Source organism: Charadrius vociferus, unplaced genomic scaffold, assembly GCF_000708025.1.
Source record: "Charadrius vociferus isolate BGI_N301 unplaced genomic scaffold, ASM70802v2 scaffold163, whole genome shotgun sequence".
NCBI classification, from domain to species: domain Eukaryota; kingdom Metazoa; phylum Chordata; class Aves; order Charadriiformes; family Charadriidae; genus Charadrius; species Charadrius vociferus.
Window position 1 is genome coordinate 20368380 of NW_009648332.1, and position 15725 is coordinate 20384104.

At 35.8% G+C, this 15725-nt stretch overlaps 1 protein-coding gene across 1 annotated transcript in view; it reads right to left on the reverse strand.

Annotated features, from left to right (window-relative positions):
• Positions 1 to 15725, reverse strand: part of CAMSAP2 (calmodulin regulated spectrin-associated protein family, member 2) — an 88848-nt gene that overhangs the window by 20877 nt on the left and 52246 nt on the right. Inside the window, 3 exon segments of the mRNA XM_009884791.1 lie at positions 6219 to 6358; positions 9538 to 9679; positions 13800 to 13832. Coding sequence (XP_009883093.1) covers positions 6219 to 6358; positions 9538 to 9679; positions 13800 to 13832 — 315 coding nt within the window.

Below are 15725 nucleotides of genomic sequence, written 5' to 3' on the forward strand. Positions count from 1 at the left end.
ATGTAGATATTATTTCCACGTATTTTGCCTTGATTATGCTGACAAAAGTTCTAATAGCTCATCACACGATTATCACATGCACTTACACACAAAAATATTCAGGAGTATTTCAAAATATTCAGAAGTATTTTAATAGCACTAAAATGTAACTAAGCTCTGAGCAGTTCAGACTGGCTCAAAACCACTGAACAGCAGATGGCAGACTTGCAGCTTCATAGATGCTTTTCTTTGCTAAACATTCTGATTTCCTTTTTTCCATTTGATATTTGCAGATTGTTCATTAGTTGTATGTAGTCAGCTGTATCACTGGTTACATTTTATCTATTGCATCTTCTGGCACTGTACAATAAAAATCCTTCTGTTTTAACAGATTTTGGAGGATTATCTTTTGAAAAAAAAAATATATCCAGTATTCTGAGTATGAAATCTAAAGTCATTACTTGCTTCTGTATCAAAGGGAGATATAAGATAGCTTGTTTTATAAAATTGTATACAAAAAAAGATAAATTATTTTCTTTAACATCTCTAGTCCCCCTCCACAATTTTAAAACCACGATTAATTTTTAAATCAAATTAGCTAACAGAAATAGTGTGTCCAACCTTGCCACTTAAAATAAATTATATCCTTCTAATATTTATACGTTTTAGATTTGCATGTTTATAGATTAATAACTACAAGGTCATATACACAAATAATTTGTAATCAGGCTTCTATCCACTAAAATTGAATGCAAAAGCTGCCATAGATGCTTTTAGCAATTTTCTCAAAATGAGTATAAAAATACACTATAAAATTTCTATCATGATGCACATTAAAATCTCTGTTCAGTAGGCCAGGAAAGTAGATTACCTCAAATGCAAATCCATAGTTTATATGTTATAAAAGTGCCAACATAAATGCGTCAAGACTGAAGAAAATTGACGTGTTTCAAACTCTCTGGAGAAGGAAAAATTACAGTTCTGTGTATGATCCATGCAATACCAGTTTGTTGTATCTCCTGCCACAGGTTAATAAGTGCCACAACAACTCAGGTTGAAAACTCCAGCATGTCTTGTTTCAGACCAGAACAAAGAAATGGGAAAACTGGCTGATTACCAGCAGTGAAAGCAAACCACGCTGCTTCCCTTTAAATAATGTCAGGAACATTTGGTCCCTTCTCAGGAGAGAAATCTTCTCTTCAAGAACTGTTCCCTGGTTGAAGCTTCCTTTTCACTCCTGATCCTGAATCCTTTTAAACTAGCCAGATGGGAATCAAACCCCTGGACCGACTCCCACCATACGTACCTAACTGCCTCACCAAGCACAGCCAGCTGCTCCCCCAGGTCCCTCCGGAGTCCATATGCATCCTTCTACTGCAAATTCAGGCTTGGGTTAGCAGCCTGACTGGCTGTGACTTTTTTCATCGAGACTGGAGGGAAAGCTGGACAACACTTGTGGACATTGTGTAGCTCCTAATTTCTAGGATTTATCTACCTGACGTATTTGAACACTATTTTTCACATCTGGGAGGACATGGTGCTGATTATAGCTTCTGCTTACGTTGTCTGCAAGGTCACCATCAACATTACATAAGAAAGTGCAAGCATTTAAAACTTCTCAAATGCAATAAATATTTTTAGTGTAAAACAAACCACAACAATCCTTTAGATATTATATTCTCCTGTTCAATTTAGCAGTGGAACAAAAAAGAAAAAAGGAAGTTCCAGAACCAGCCACTCCATCTGGCTTACTGGGACCTTCACAGTGCCCATGTTTGTTCTGTCTGCCCTGGTTAGTAACTAAGTGGAAAAATAAGGTACCTATTCCCTGTGCTTGGTTGTGATTCTGCACAGTTTTGAGTCTGGCCCACACTTAAGTCAGAGGAACACCCTCCACAGACAAGAGACAGCAATCCTCTCTCAGATTTGCTTCAATTCACATTCAGAAAGCTCTCATTCTGAAAAAAATGTGCCTTCTGCATTAGTTTGGGTGATCAGACTCTACAGTTATCAGAAAACAGCAGCCAAAGAGAGGAAGCATCTGTGCTGATGGGCAGCACGTGAAAGACTCCCAGGAACCAAGAGGCTGCAGAGACTTGTGGCCCTGTTGAATCCCCAAGAACCCACACACTCGGAACAGCAGGACTCGGCCAGATCTGTACAAGTCCATCAGCATGTGCTGCTGTCAACAACTGGTTGTATAATCCTAACCACACCCACGAGGGCAGTAGCTGTTACACCCAGACAAAAAGTACACGTTTATATGTATTTACATGCTCAAAGAGACAAATGACCCCTTGAGAGACTTTCTGGACACCTTCCCACAAGCCAGTTGTGGGCCACTATGACCCCCGACTTCTATTCTATTAATAGAAGCATTCTATTCTATTAATAATAGCAGTTCATCCTATTCTATTCATTCTATTAATAATAGCAGTTGAATCAATAAAAGGTGTTCTAATATTGGTTGCGATCTGTGTCTTGCCCTGACTCAATCCTTTATCAATGAAAAGTGAATGTACAGCAGGACACGTAGATTAAATCAGTAGCACAAGTTTAGGATCACTATTTAAAAAAAAAAAAACAAAACAAAAAAAACGAACCCACACATTTTTGAAGGCTCATATAAAGGAACACTTACAAAAGACAATAATTAACTGCGTATCAAGTGATTCAATGCCAAGTTCCTACGTGAGCTCTCAAATCATGGTAAACATCAAATGATTCAAGCTGTCTGACATCAGTACCCTCTGACAGTTAATCTCATAAATGACTTGTTCTTAGGTCTGAACCCTATGGTCCTGTTAGAATAAACTGGCAGCAAATGATCTAAAAATATCAAGAATATAACCAAATATGACCAAAGATCTGTTTTAGAAATACTTTCAACATATATCTCACTTGACGAATGGAACATGTAAGACGTTTTTTTTCTTTCTATTCAGGGACCATACATGTCCCTTACAACATCCTTTCAGGAACTATGCATTCCATAAGACCTTTATTCAAGCCACAGATGCTACATACTGACTATCACACTGCAGTGCTAACCAACTGTTGGCCAGAGCAATATATAAGTCTTTACTGTTCTGCAGAGTGGTTCTTGCTTCCTGTGATGGCACTTTGCGCAAGTTCTTCTGTTTCTACAAACTTGTTCTTTGTATAGGGAGAACATGTGTGTGTCAAGACACAATAAAACAGATCTTTCAGTTCTATGTATTTTCCCAAATACAAGTGAAGAACAAGATATTTAAAAAAAAATAAGATCCTGTCTCAGGATAAAACTACTTACAAGAGAAGGGAAGAGGGAGGATGAGGACAAAAAAGCAATCTGCACAACTGAAGAGAGATCCAAGGTTTGCTATTCTTTCTTCTTGTTAAACACGCAGGGAAGATTCAGAAAATACTGTGCTTATTTTTATGTAATCTCTCTCTACTTGTGTTTGCCTGTCTCAAAGGAAAACCACCAGGAACCAGTATGGTCCCTTGGTAGTGCCTCAAGCATCCATGGAATGTATTCAAATATTTTTTTTCTTTACTATCAATAGCCCTGCCTTAGTAAACATCTCAGGAAGAACTTCACAAACATATTTTTCTTAGAGGAGGAGAAATGGGCAAGTGAGGAGCAACGAAACTTACTTTCTGCTTCATTTGATTATGACACATTAAAGCTGTCTAGAAAGCCAGACAGAGCCCATTTCCCCTCTATGCTAAACCAGAACGAAGCCAATGGTTTCATCTGCTGCAAAATCTGAGGGCCTATATCAAATACTCTGGATAGTTAAGTGAAGTTTTAAATTAATCTTTGTTTCTGCGCATTTTGATGTGAAAGCAAAAAGTGGGCACAATCACCTTGGTCAAGTCCTGCACTGAATTTCTGTATCATATACTATCTACAACCTACCTTGATTTAACATAACAGGACAGCGCAGTGGGCCCAGTAAAGAATGTAAGGTATGCACTTTGTGCTTGATTGCTTAAAAGAAAAAGACTTTGCCCTCTTCCCTCTCAAGGACTAGCATGAAGTCAGGATACCTAGTGTAATTTCTAGGACCACACAATGCACAGCACTGTCATTCCAAAAACTCAGCTGTAATTTTTTTCTTGAGGCTTGTTCCAGTAACGTATCGCCAGTTCGGTTCTTTTTATTCCTTCTGTCACCACTATGAACTTAACAGACTTTTAACCAAAAGCACAGTGCCACCTACTGTGCAGTATGAGTCACCCTGAAAACAAATAGAAATTTTTGCTGATGAACAGACACCTGAAACAAAGACACATGCTTCTATAAATCCTAAAACTTGGTACTATATAAATTTTGTAAACTGAGGTAAAGGTGACTTATACTAACCAGTTTAATTCAATGTGTAATATTTAAAATAGCCATTTACAATACAAGTTTTTTCAAAGCGACAATAAAATTCTTTGGAGAATATATACACTTATTAAAACTTAGTCTAATCAGATGTACTGGAAAACTAAGAAAGAGGTCCCTTAACTGTGAATTTATTGTGAAAGCAAATTAATTCTTAACACTGGAAAAAGAGAGTTTATAGCACCAGCCAAAGTTTCCGTGCCAAGTTTTAGAAGAAAACTTGGCAGCCTTTCTTTGTAGCATTTACATCTAAATAAGTATCCACACCACAGCAACTTGTAAAAACATGATCACAAAAGAGTCTTCTCAGTTCTAGAAATACTCTAAATCTTTGAAAGAAATCTAAATCCCCTCTAAAAACAGTGTTCAGAAACAGCAAAATTACTGAGCCTGTAGCATTTTAGAAGTGTAAAGTCTGATACATTGGGATATTGACAAAATATTTAATATAGTTACTTTTTTAAAAATTGAAGCTTTGTAGTGCATACCGCCTTGAGAAATAATTCAAACCAGTACTATAAAAAATGGTATTATTGTCATAAATTAAACTGAAGACTAATTCATTCCATTTATTCCACGTATCTGTAAGCAGAGAGAAACAATCAAAATGCAGTGAAGGAGTCCTACTCAAGATCATCGAATATGGTTGTAGGACCACATGTTGGGAAACTACGGGCAAGAGTGACTGCAATGCAGCAGACTTTTTACAAGTAGGTAGGTAGATCACTGTATCTGAAATTTAAAAACACCAAAAGCTGATTGAAAGCCGTCACTATGCAACTTTGCATACACAAAATAAAACAGCAGTCTAGACTTATGGGACCTGGTCCTACTGCCCTTACTCACCCTGGCAGCTCATTATTTATTTGAAAAGGATTGGGTTCAACCCTACAGGAGACAACAAAGCTGTATTCAGGCTCTGGCCTCTGTGACTCAGCTTGTGAGACTGCTGTAAAGATCATAAAAGCAGTGAAACGACCCAGATATTTAGAAACCAATTACATCCCATCTGCAATGGATATGCTGACTCCATAAAAATAATATTTAATTCCCTAAAGGCAGGCCAACAAGAATCTTAAGCAAACGAAGTTTTAAATGGAAGAAAGTCTAAGAGAAACACAAGAATGAAAAATTAAAACTACAATTAGGCAAGAAATAATTTGATTACTCCTTGTCTTTCCACACAGGCTTAAAAAATGATAGAATAAGCAAAACTTTTTTTTCCCCTCTTTTAGAAAGAGCAGAATCTTAGAATGACTCAAAACACTTAATTGCTTATTCAAACAACTGCATTTGTTGGAATTGTGTTCCTGCTTGTGTTCTGGGCATAAACCCATTAGATTTTTCAATGACATTAACTTGGAAGTTTATACTTTTACAAACATGAAAAAGCTCTAAGGTTAAACCCCCCAAAATTATCGTGTACGCAGAATTGTGAGTAATAATTCCCTAAACAACTCTTCAATATTTTGTCCTTTTGTGAAAGTCTTAATAAAAACTAATGCAGATCACTAGTACATGTTAACAGAAATATCACAGATTACGTGCTTTAACTAACAATTAATAAGAAGGTAAGGTGTGAAATAGTTTTGCATAAAATCAACGTTTTTGTAGATAGTTTCACAAGTGCATTTAAAAAAAAAAACAAACTTTGAAGTTACTAGAACAACATAACTGCCAGAAGAAGGTGGTTTACATGCTGCTGAAATTTGTGTGTTGCATGCTATAACAAAAGAGATGCAACATGCTTTTTCATACAGCCATATAGCAGCAGACCGAAAAATACTAAATATATCATTAGCAAAACAGTCTGGTGGATGCTGCTTGTGTTTTATGGTTTTGTTTTGTTGTTTTTTTTTTTTACCTTTATTGAAGAAGCTGCATAGAGCATATCCTCAAGACTGAAATGGCAACACTGGTTAAGGTATTCCTGACAAAATTCTTGAATCAACTGCAGATTATACAGGCTGTCAGCCAGAGACATTGTCTCTTTCAAACAAATATCTAAAAAGGAAGAATAGAAGCAAATATTAGATATAGTTACAGATTTGACAAAGAGTGCTTTTTGCTTTGCTGGATTCTGGAGCATTTTCTGGATAAATTCAGATTTGATTTTTTTTTTTACCCCCAGGAGACTTTTATTTTTCTGTTTCAGAAACTTAAGAAACGACAACTCTACATTTTATCTTTGCACTTTTATGTCTTTAGACATTTTTCTAAACCTTGTGTTTTTTCACTATTGAGAAGTTTATTTTTCGTCTGCTTTGCCTTTTGTTAAAATGGAAGTTATGCTCTAACTCCTGCAATTTCGATATAATGAAAAAACATATTTAATCACTAATGTACATTTTTCAATTACATTTTCTATACAGCAACGGCAGTAAGAAACGTATGTTTTTTCACAAAGTGCTCCATACATACTAGTTTGGTTTCTGTGCATAGAGACCCGAGTACATTTTAATGCTATTAACCCTGAATCTTCCCAAAAAAACAGCACCAGTTTAGTCTTATGTATTTGTTTTTGTGGATTTAGATGTTTGATATGAGATTTTACAAGGATCTGAAGTCTCTGATATATGAATTGTCACTCTCTGTTTGAAAGTGTTATTTAAAGACAAAGAAGTAGTAGCAGTGAACAGACTAGCGTGCAGTTATACAGTATTCTCTGAATACTGTTCACGCTCAACTAACCTCCTGTTATCTTTTTATGACTGCTTCTTAGAAAATTAAGTATCAATAATAACTTCCTAAAAAAACCACCAGTCCTTGTAAAAAGGAGGACTGAATAAAAGAAAATTAAATATAGTTCCAGAGCATACATCAGATTTTATTCCTAAAGCAACAATGTATGACAGAGCTCCACACAACAGTTTTAAATTCTTCAGGATAAAAGGTTTCTTCAAACAAGGAATCTACTTTGATGCTAAGCAGGACAAGGATTCCCATCCTGATGGAATCAGACATATTCCATGATCCCAACCCCATAGATGATGATAAATGAAAATAAATGTTTAACTAAACTGCCTGAAATGGGGTTAAATTCAGTAATGCAAAATGTGAACTCATGTATTTGGATCTAATAAAATTCTATTGTGATTCACTAGTTGAAAGTGATACAGTGTAGGAAGGTATCGTGTATTAGCCAATATAAAGATGTTTATGAGCTTTCAGCATTATGCAGCTATGAAAAAAAGCAAACATAATGCTAAAATGTATTGGAAAATTTATTTCCAGCAGTGACAGAAAAGCAGAAATGAGTTGCCAGTCTGGATTTCTGTGTACAATTACAACCATCCATATTCAAGAAAGATGAACCGAAACTGGACTAGTTGCAGAAGACGACTATTGAGGGTAAGAATGGAAATCCACTTCAGAAGGGGAGACTGAAAAGGCTTAGGTAAGTAGTCCGGCAAAACAGGAAAAAGAAAATATATCAAAAAGGTAGACATCAGATTAGGAGAAGCTATTCAAGCCAAATGGCGCTACTGGAAAAACAGCAAAGGCACGTAGACAGGCTACAAGCACATTTAGCACATAGAAAACAAGAATAAGATTTAAAACCATGCAAAAAATGGAGCACTGCAACAGTGGGTAAGAAGAGTATAGGTTTTAAAGTGCTAGACAGTTTTAAAATAGAACATGATAAATTCATGAAAGGGATTATATAATTTCATACAGTAGCCAATTTCTTGACTCACTGACATAGGGAGCCTTTTCTAGTCCTGTATTCCTTGAAGGAAACCTAGATTTGAAAGTTAAATAAAGTCTTAATGAGAAGAAACAATTATTTCAGACTACAGAGAAACTCTAGATGAATACTTTTTTTTTTTTGTTAATGCATTTTTAAGCATGTTTGCATATGCATTTTTGTTACCTGCCTTCCTGAGTTCCAATACAGAACCAAATCTCAGTGAAATTTAACATGCATCAAAAATGATACTTAAATACAGGGCAGGTGGGCAAAGTCTTTTAAAGTGCTTCTGGTCACTTCAGAGTACTTTTGAATTTACTTCTGAGACAATGACACATACGTTTACATATCTTTGGGGAAGATGATGTCAGGATACCTAACAAGAACATTAAAACTAAAGTTCCAAAGATGACATGTGCCTTGTCTTGTTTAAAGTCAGATGCTGCAGGAATCTGCTGGTAAATATATATGTGGTCCAGCAAGGTATACAAGATCCCTCAGACTGTCCATATTTTCAGCCACGCTAAAACATTAAGAAGGAACCAGGTGTTACCCCCATTCAACACTACCCAAGTTTTCACTGTTCCCTAATTGCATACACTAGTATATATTTGGCTGCAAAATTTATGTAAATTGAAAGTTGTACTTCACAAAATTCACAAGCTAAAGAAGAATGGTGAACGCATGTATCTTAGTCTTTCATCTTCAGCACCAACTGTGCTGGAAGCTTCCTATAAAGTGGTTGTGCAGATGAATTCCATATTTCAGTCCTTAGCAGGCTTTATACCCTTGTTCGTATTCCTGGATTTCTCAGGATGCTTCTGTGTAAGTGTTCCCACGACATCAAAGGTATTGCGGACAGAACACAGGCAGAGAACGATGGGTGTTAGCTGCCAAGACATTTTACAACTACATGAGCCTCTTCGTTGCCAAGAGGAAGATATGACTTTACCAGGCCACTGAGCAAAAGAACAAGATGAAGCTGCTCATCATCACAGACAATTGCTATTACAGGACACATTCTACACTATATATTTTTATTTACTCTATAAATGATACAGCTAACTATCAGGTGAACTAAAAGCCCAGAACACAGAGCAGCTATTTGCCACACAGTGCCGGTACGCAGAGCTTGACTAACTCTAACCTCTTCCACGTTTTGTATCTATAACTGCTCAGATTCACAAGAAAGCACTTATGCAGCTTCAAGAATAAGACTTTTCCAGGTGGTTTCAAGTTTCATAGCACAAAGGCAAATGTGTTGCAGCAGTCAGATCTGTAATAATGTATCTTAGTATGTTTATATTAGCGTGATAGGTTCTTTTTATTTACATGTAAAAATAAATAGGCACAAGGTTAGTATTACACTCACCACACAAATTAGGCCTCTTGTATATCATAATTAAGCCCCTTCCTTCACATGGTTATCAAACACAGACACTTCAACTTTTATGGACATATGTTTACAAGCTGAGAGACACAGTAGACATACCCTCCAGTTTAACGATATCTGGACAGTAGAAGTGGATCAGGGCTGCTAGAGCACAACCATCTGTACCATCTTTCAGCAGATTCTCCACCAATGGAATGCAGGGCAACTGCTTAAGCAATGTCTGCTCCTTCCTGTAACGAGCCTACAACATAGAATGAAGAAACTTAGAGAGACAAAGGCTCTGAAACATATGAAGAAACAGAATCGTACTGTAGGTTCTACACTGTTAGTGAAAAAGCAGTATTCAATAAATAGCTGGATATTCTCAGTGTTAAATTTCTTAAACCTATTCATGCTATGCCCCATTTTGAATGGCATAAATAATATCTAAGAAAAAAGGAATCTACAACGCTAATATCGAGCCTTTCCTTCAAAACTACCAAATTTTGATTATCTCTGTCTAGCACAATGAATTAAATAACATCATATACCTTAATTAACATTCAACACTCATTGTTATACAATCAGAAATTGTCTGTGTGTAAACACAATGAGACAAATCCTTAGCTGGCATAACTTCAGTTTACCGGCAAGTCAAATGAACTCTGTGAAATTAACACACCTAAGAATCTTGCCCAAAATCTCATTCATATAACTGACTCGATGACAAATTCAGAAACAAGGAAATCTGCATTTGATCAACTCCCTTTTTATTACTAGCATGTGTCATTATAAGCAGTTGTAAACGCAGAAAAGCATTAATGGTCAAGTGTTACGACCATGCAGTGGCCCATGGTCATATATGGCCCATAGTTCCTTTTATAAAAAGGAAACATTTTAAAAACCAACTCTCTATATAAAGAGATCATTAGTTCAGAATACCAAGATAGCATTTATCTGCAGTGAATATATTTTTCATGGGTTTCTTTTTTTGGTGGAAAGAAAGGGGGGCTTACATAAAAAATTGGTATTCATCATTGTTAGTTTCTTTTCACTTCTTCCTGGGAAAACAAATGGAGGTGGAAGAGAGTGATACAGTTTGGAATTGGTTAATATTATTTACTAAGACTTATTTGTAAAACAGTATTGAAGGATTACTTTTCTATTCATACTACGGAACTACTTATGATGCCAAGAGTGTTTCCGAGTTAATTTTACACTATCTTCATTCATCTATACACACAAAACTGGAAGTCTCCCTGTAGGGACTCTGAAGTCTTTGTGGATATTCCTCTTCCCAGCAAAGCTGAAGTTGACAGTTCCTATTTTCTACTCTCTCTCTTTTGCCTGTGCTGGAGCAATTAATTGCTGATGGGGCTGCGTGGTAGGACCACTGATCCAGCTACATCATTTCTCTTCTCCCTTGTTCCTGCAGTGAATGAGTGGGCAGAGCTGGAGGCTTTATGGGTGGGGTGGGAACAGTTTAAGCTAGCTTTGCTGGCAAAAAAACCCATCTGTGGAACCACAGACTAACCCTGAAGGCTATACTTACTGCCACTGGATTTCTGGCAAGGATCACATGGGATTATCTTTAGTGAATGTCAGTGTCTTCTAACTGGCCCAAGCAGTACATGTCTAATCAGACATCTTTAACCAACTGATATTTAGAAACCCACTGAGAGTTAGCCTTTATTTCATACTTGAAATGCACTGGTATTTGTGTGTCAAATGTGCTGTATAAAAATAAAAATGCCATTTTTGCATGCTATGGGAAATATTCACTAACACCAAACAAAATCATGTTAGTGTTTCATGCATTATTAATATTCTTTCCTCATTTTAGTAATACTTCCTACGATTTCTAATGAAATAAGCCAATTATGCTTGCAGTGAAAGTTCGTTCTTTTTCACTCTATGGCAATCCAATGACCCACTGATGAAAATCTCTAAGTTTCAAATACCACGTTAATATGTCCATGTACTTCCCCATCAAAATGACTGAAATTAAGTCTACAAAATATTACAATTTAATTATGAAACAATGATAAAAGATACAGGATACAGATGGACTCTAACATCACAGTCCAACAAGCCCTGTGTAACATATACTCTTTTAAATACCAATTTTTTAATGAAGTGTTCAAAAATATTTGAAATTGATACTACAGTGGTCTTGCACAGTAAATCCTGTGAAAAAGTCTACTGCCACTTTAATGATGCCTTCACTGGCCTTAGGGACAGCGCCTGCAGATGCTGGAAACTGTGTCATATCATTGAAGTGGACCTAGAAAGAAGACTTAATTCATTGTAGGGAGCATACCAGGCACATTACTTCAGGAAAAATAAACTCATATAACCTGATATACTAGGTTCACTAGGGTATAACAGGCATCGTGTTTCAATTTGGTTGAAAAGATAAAAGAAACGATACTGAAAAATAAAAGACACTGGTAATTGCACTGCATTTTTAATAAACTTCCATTTGAAGAAACTGTTCTCATCAGTTGCAATGTTTGCTAATAAATATGGATGCAATAATGCAAAATATGATCCTCTACATTTATTATAAAGCTCTAATGCTAATTTAAACATAAATGCTAATACAAGCATCTTGTTTCTGCGATCCTAAACCAGCCTGATTTAGCATCTTTGAACTTATTCCACTTAAACAAGTCTAGGGATAGTCAAGACATTTGCATATAAACATGGTCAGATAAAGATGAACCAACAGCACACCAGCTACTCTGTCACAAGTGCTCATCTGTACCCTGAGTTAATCATTAATAATGAACACTCTTATGCATTAACCATATAGTAGATAACACCTTATCAATTTACTTCTCCGAGTAAGTTTTCAGCTTCCTGTATGCTCAGGAATATCTGTCTCACTATGAAACACTTGCTCCATGTAAGGAAAGAGGTCAGAAGTCTGGCTGAACTGTTAGAGCAGCTTAAGCCACTGCCTTCCTTCTATACTATCAGGAGCACTTGGGTTTCAACTGTATGTCTACTAAACTAACAAGCTGAGATAACATCAATACCACTAGTTCAAGTTGTTTATGGATGACTGGTAGACAAATCGGAGTTAGCCTTTCAACAGATTGAGTATTTTATATTTGAATATCATTTTTATGCAACGGAAGAGAATCATTAGTAAACTAATGCCTTAGGCAAAAATAGAACAAAACCATATTCTGAATCTGCTTTGAAGTAGCCACCTTATTTTGTAGTAATGAGACAAAAAACTTAAAATGTGCTTAAATTTCTGATCACAGACAGCTCTCTTTTTTTTTTTTTTGCATTATCCTCTGCATTTAATTATGCTATCTTAATTCCAAAACTGTATTTGTGTGTGTCACAACTGTAACAGATAGCATTATAGAAAAATTGCCCATCTAGCATAAACTGTTATGAATTTGCATTCTGATTAGTCTACTGAAGACACTACTTTTAAACTGGTTTTCCAGACACCAAGTAATTTCTGTTGTTACCTACATGCAACTGTCTTGCTATGTTTAACTCTCTTTGCGATGTCTGAACAATCTCTTACTAGTTACAGCAACAAATATCTGAGGGACTAAATCAGTTATTTGGTAACCCTTAGATCAAAGATAGATGAGAACTATTTCTTTGGAATTCAGACCAGAAGCATGCAATGCTGCATATACCTAAGCAGCTGACTATTTTGTTCCCAGCCAAACTTGGGGTTGAATAAACAATCTGGATGCATGTCAGGGGTGAATTACTATATGACAGAGGAAAGTAATGACACAGCAGAGAGAAAACAAACTTTATTATTATTGCAGACCCGAACAGTTACTTTTTATTGCTTTTAGTGAAATTATAGTCTTACTAAAAGTAGACTGCTTTGGGTTACTTTGTCTGGGGAGAGATTAACAGCAGTCTTAAATCAGCTGAAAAATTAGGGAGTTCTAGCCAAATGGTGTAAAGATTGCATATTGTTAAATCAGAGAATTTCATATTCCATGTAGCATCAACAATCAAAAACTATTTCTGCAAGTCTCTTTTTAAAAGAGAGTCAGCATCAAATAGCATATGTTTACTGAAAGCTTATGAAAAGTAGTTTGCAAAAAACCTGATCATTTGACATTAGTCAATAACGGGTAGCACTGCCTTATTCAAACCCACAGAGAACTTGACTGCTTGAAAAGTAATTCCTTATCCAGCAGCATATCTTACACTTATTTTGCACAATTACCCTGCAAAACAAGGTTCTGTATTATGCACACCTTTGCAGAGCAATCTCTTATCAAATTATCTTGAAGAGATAAATGAAATGAATGATTAGACCAGCATGACATGGACAAAGCCATTCTCAAAACAAGCTAGTTGATCAAAGTGAAGCAGTTGGGCAAACTTACAGGAACCAGTTTCCAAAACCATTTGGTAGGAGACTTCAGAGGAAGCAGTAGGAAAAAAGAATAACAGCAAAAAGCAAAGAAAAAAAGGAACAATTTATCAGATTTCATAAATTACTTTAACATTCTCATTTTTGTATAACAGTGAATTGTAATTTAATAGTAAGCATCAGTGCACTGTAACCTCTGCATATTGAGCTAATTAGCAGCAATAACACCAGAGAAATATGTCTACAGTCTTTGTAGATCAACATTATAATTTTCCCACATGAACAGGTAAGATTGTCAGATCAATGCAGTTTTATTTAATGCTTTCACACATCTAATTGTACCCTACATATGCAATCTGACTGAAGAATTCATTTGAGACTTGAAGTCATGATATTGCAAGTATCAAAATGAACTCCAGCAGCACATATGGAGAAGCAGGGAAGCTAAAGCAATGAAAAAAGGTATACGCACACTGTAGTACAGTACAACCAATTGCAGTGAAATTTGCATTAGTTACTTCAAGTCAAACAGTTATGTTCATAACATCTAACAATATTTTTAAACAATCATATGACAATTTTCAGAACAACAAGAGGTGCAGGCAGTTATATTTTTGCAATGACAAATCACATTAGCATCAGCTGCATGATGTGCAATGACCTGAAATGCAGATGGAGGTTTGGCTACTGGCAGAGAAATGATCAGAGCTGATACATACAATTCTGAACTCATACGTGATCAAAAAATACAACACCAAATTATAAAGAAAAAGTTTTTAAAATATAAAATTTGACTTAAAAGCTTAATCTTAAGCATATTGAAGTCAGTGAATTTTTCTGTAACGGTACACTACTCTAGCACAGTACTTATACTATTAAGAACAAAAAATAATCATGTAACTTTATTATAAATACAGACAGAAAACTTCACCATTACTGATTTCATTGTAGAATTTTTTTTTTAAAATTCAAACCAATTACCAAAGTGCAGGAAAGAATTTTATTTTTCTTTTAATGAAGAGAAATACTTTATGGAAATGGTGAAGAAATAGTTTTAAAACTGCTATGGAAAAAACTGCTATGGAAGCTTACTATTTTACGCAGTTATTAAAATACTGCACTTCTATAAAACCCTTAAAATAACTGCAGTAAGGAAACAAAGCTTTTATGTAAAAAAGCTATTGTACACAAAAGGGTGTGCATTAGTAACATGCCTATTCTCAACATTGTTCTCCTCCATTTAACTGGGCTGTTAAGAGTGGAGAATCCCAAAGCCACTTACAAGAAATGAACTACGAGATGCATGTGTGTGTGCGGCTCTTGACATTTCAGTCACACCCAACTAAAGCACTTCCCATAGTGTTCAGTTGCTCCTCACCTCCCTGAAACGTAGTCAAGGTCTGGAAAAGCACACGAATTTGAAAACAAATTATCTTAATTTTCAACTGCTATCAGGAATTCTAAACCACATCACAGACCAAGGTTTTAGTTAAATGGGTAGAGATCAGACCTGGCCTGCCTATCATTCTACTTAACACCGATAGGAACAGTCTTTGATTTATTGAGGTGAAGCGTATTTCAGACTTGGACTCAAAAGGTCCATCAGTATCTATTTAATGATAGGCTGAAGAACTACTCTTTGGAAAAAAAGCATACAGCTGTGTCAATTCCAAAGACTAGCTCTCTGTTACAGTACAAACTGAACCCCAAACTAGCAATCCAATATATATTTTTATTTGTCCACTTGGCTGAAACTGTGGTTGAGATGACTCTCAATATGCTTCAAGAGGCTGAAAGACTGAAGATAATCAAGTTTAAATTCAAACAGACTATAAAATTTATAAATATACACTTTTTAAAGGCACTTAAAAAAAAGAGAGAAAGAAAAGCTGAAATGTCTTGGACAACATAATGGGAATTCACTGTCTGTTGAACTGGG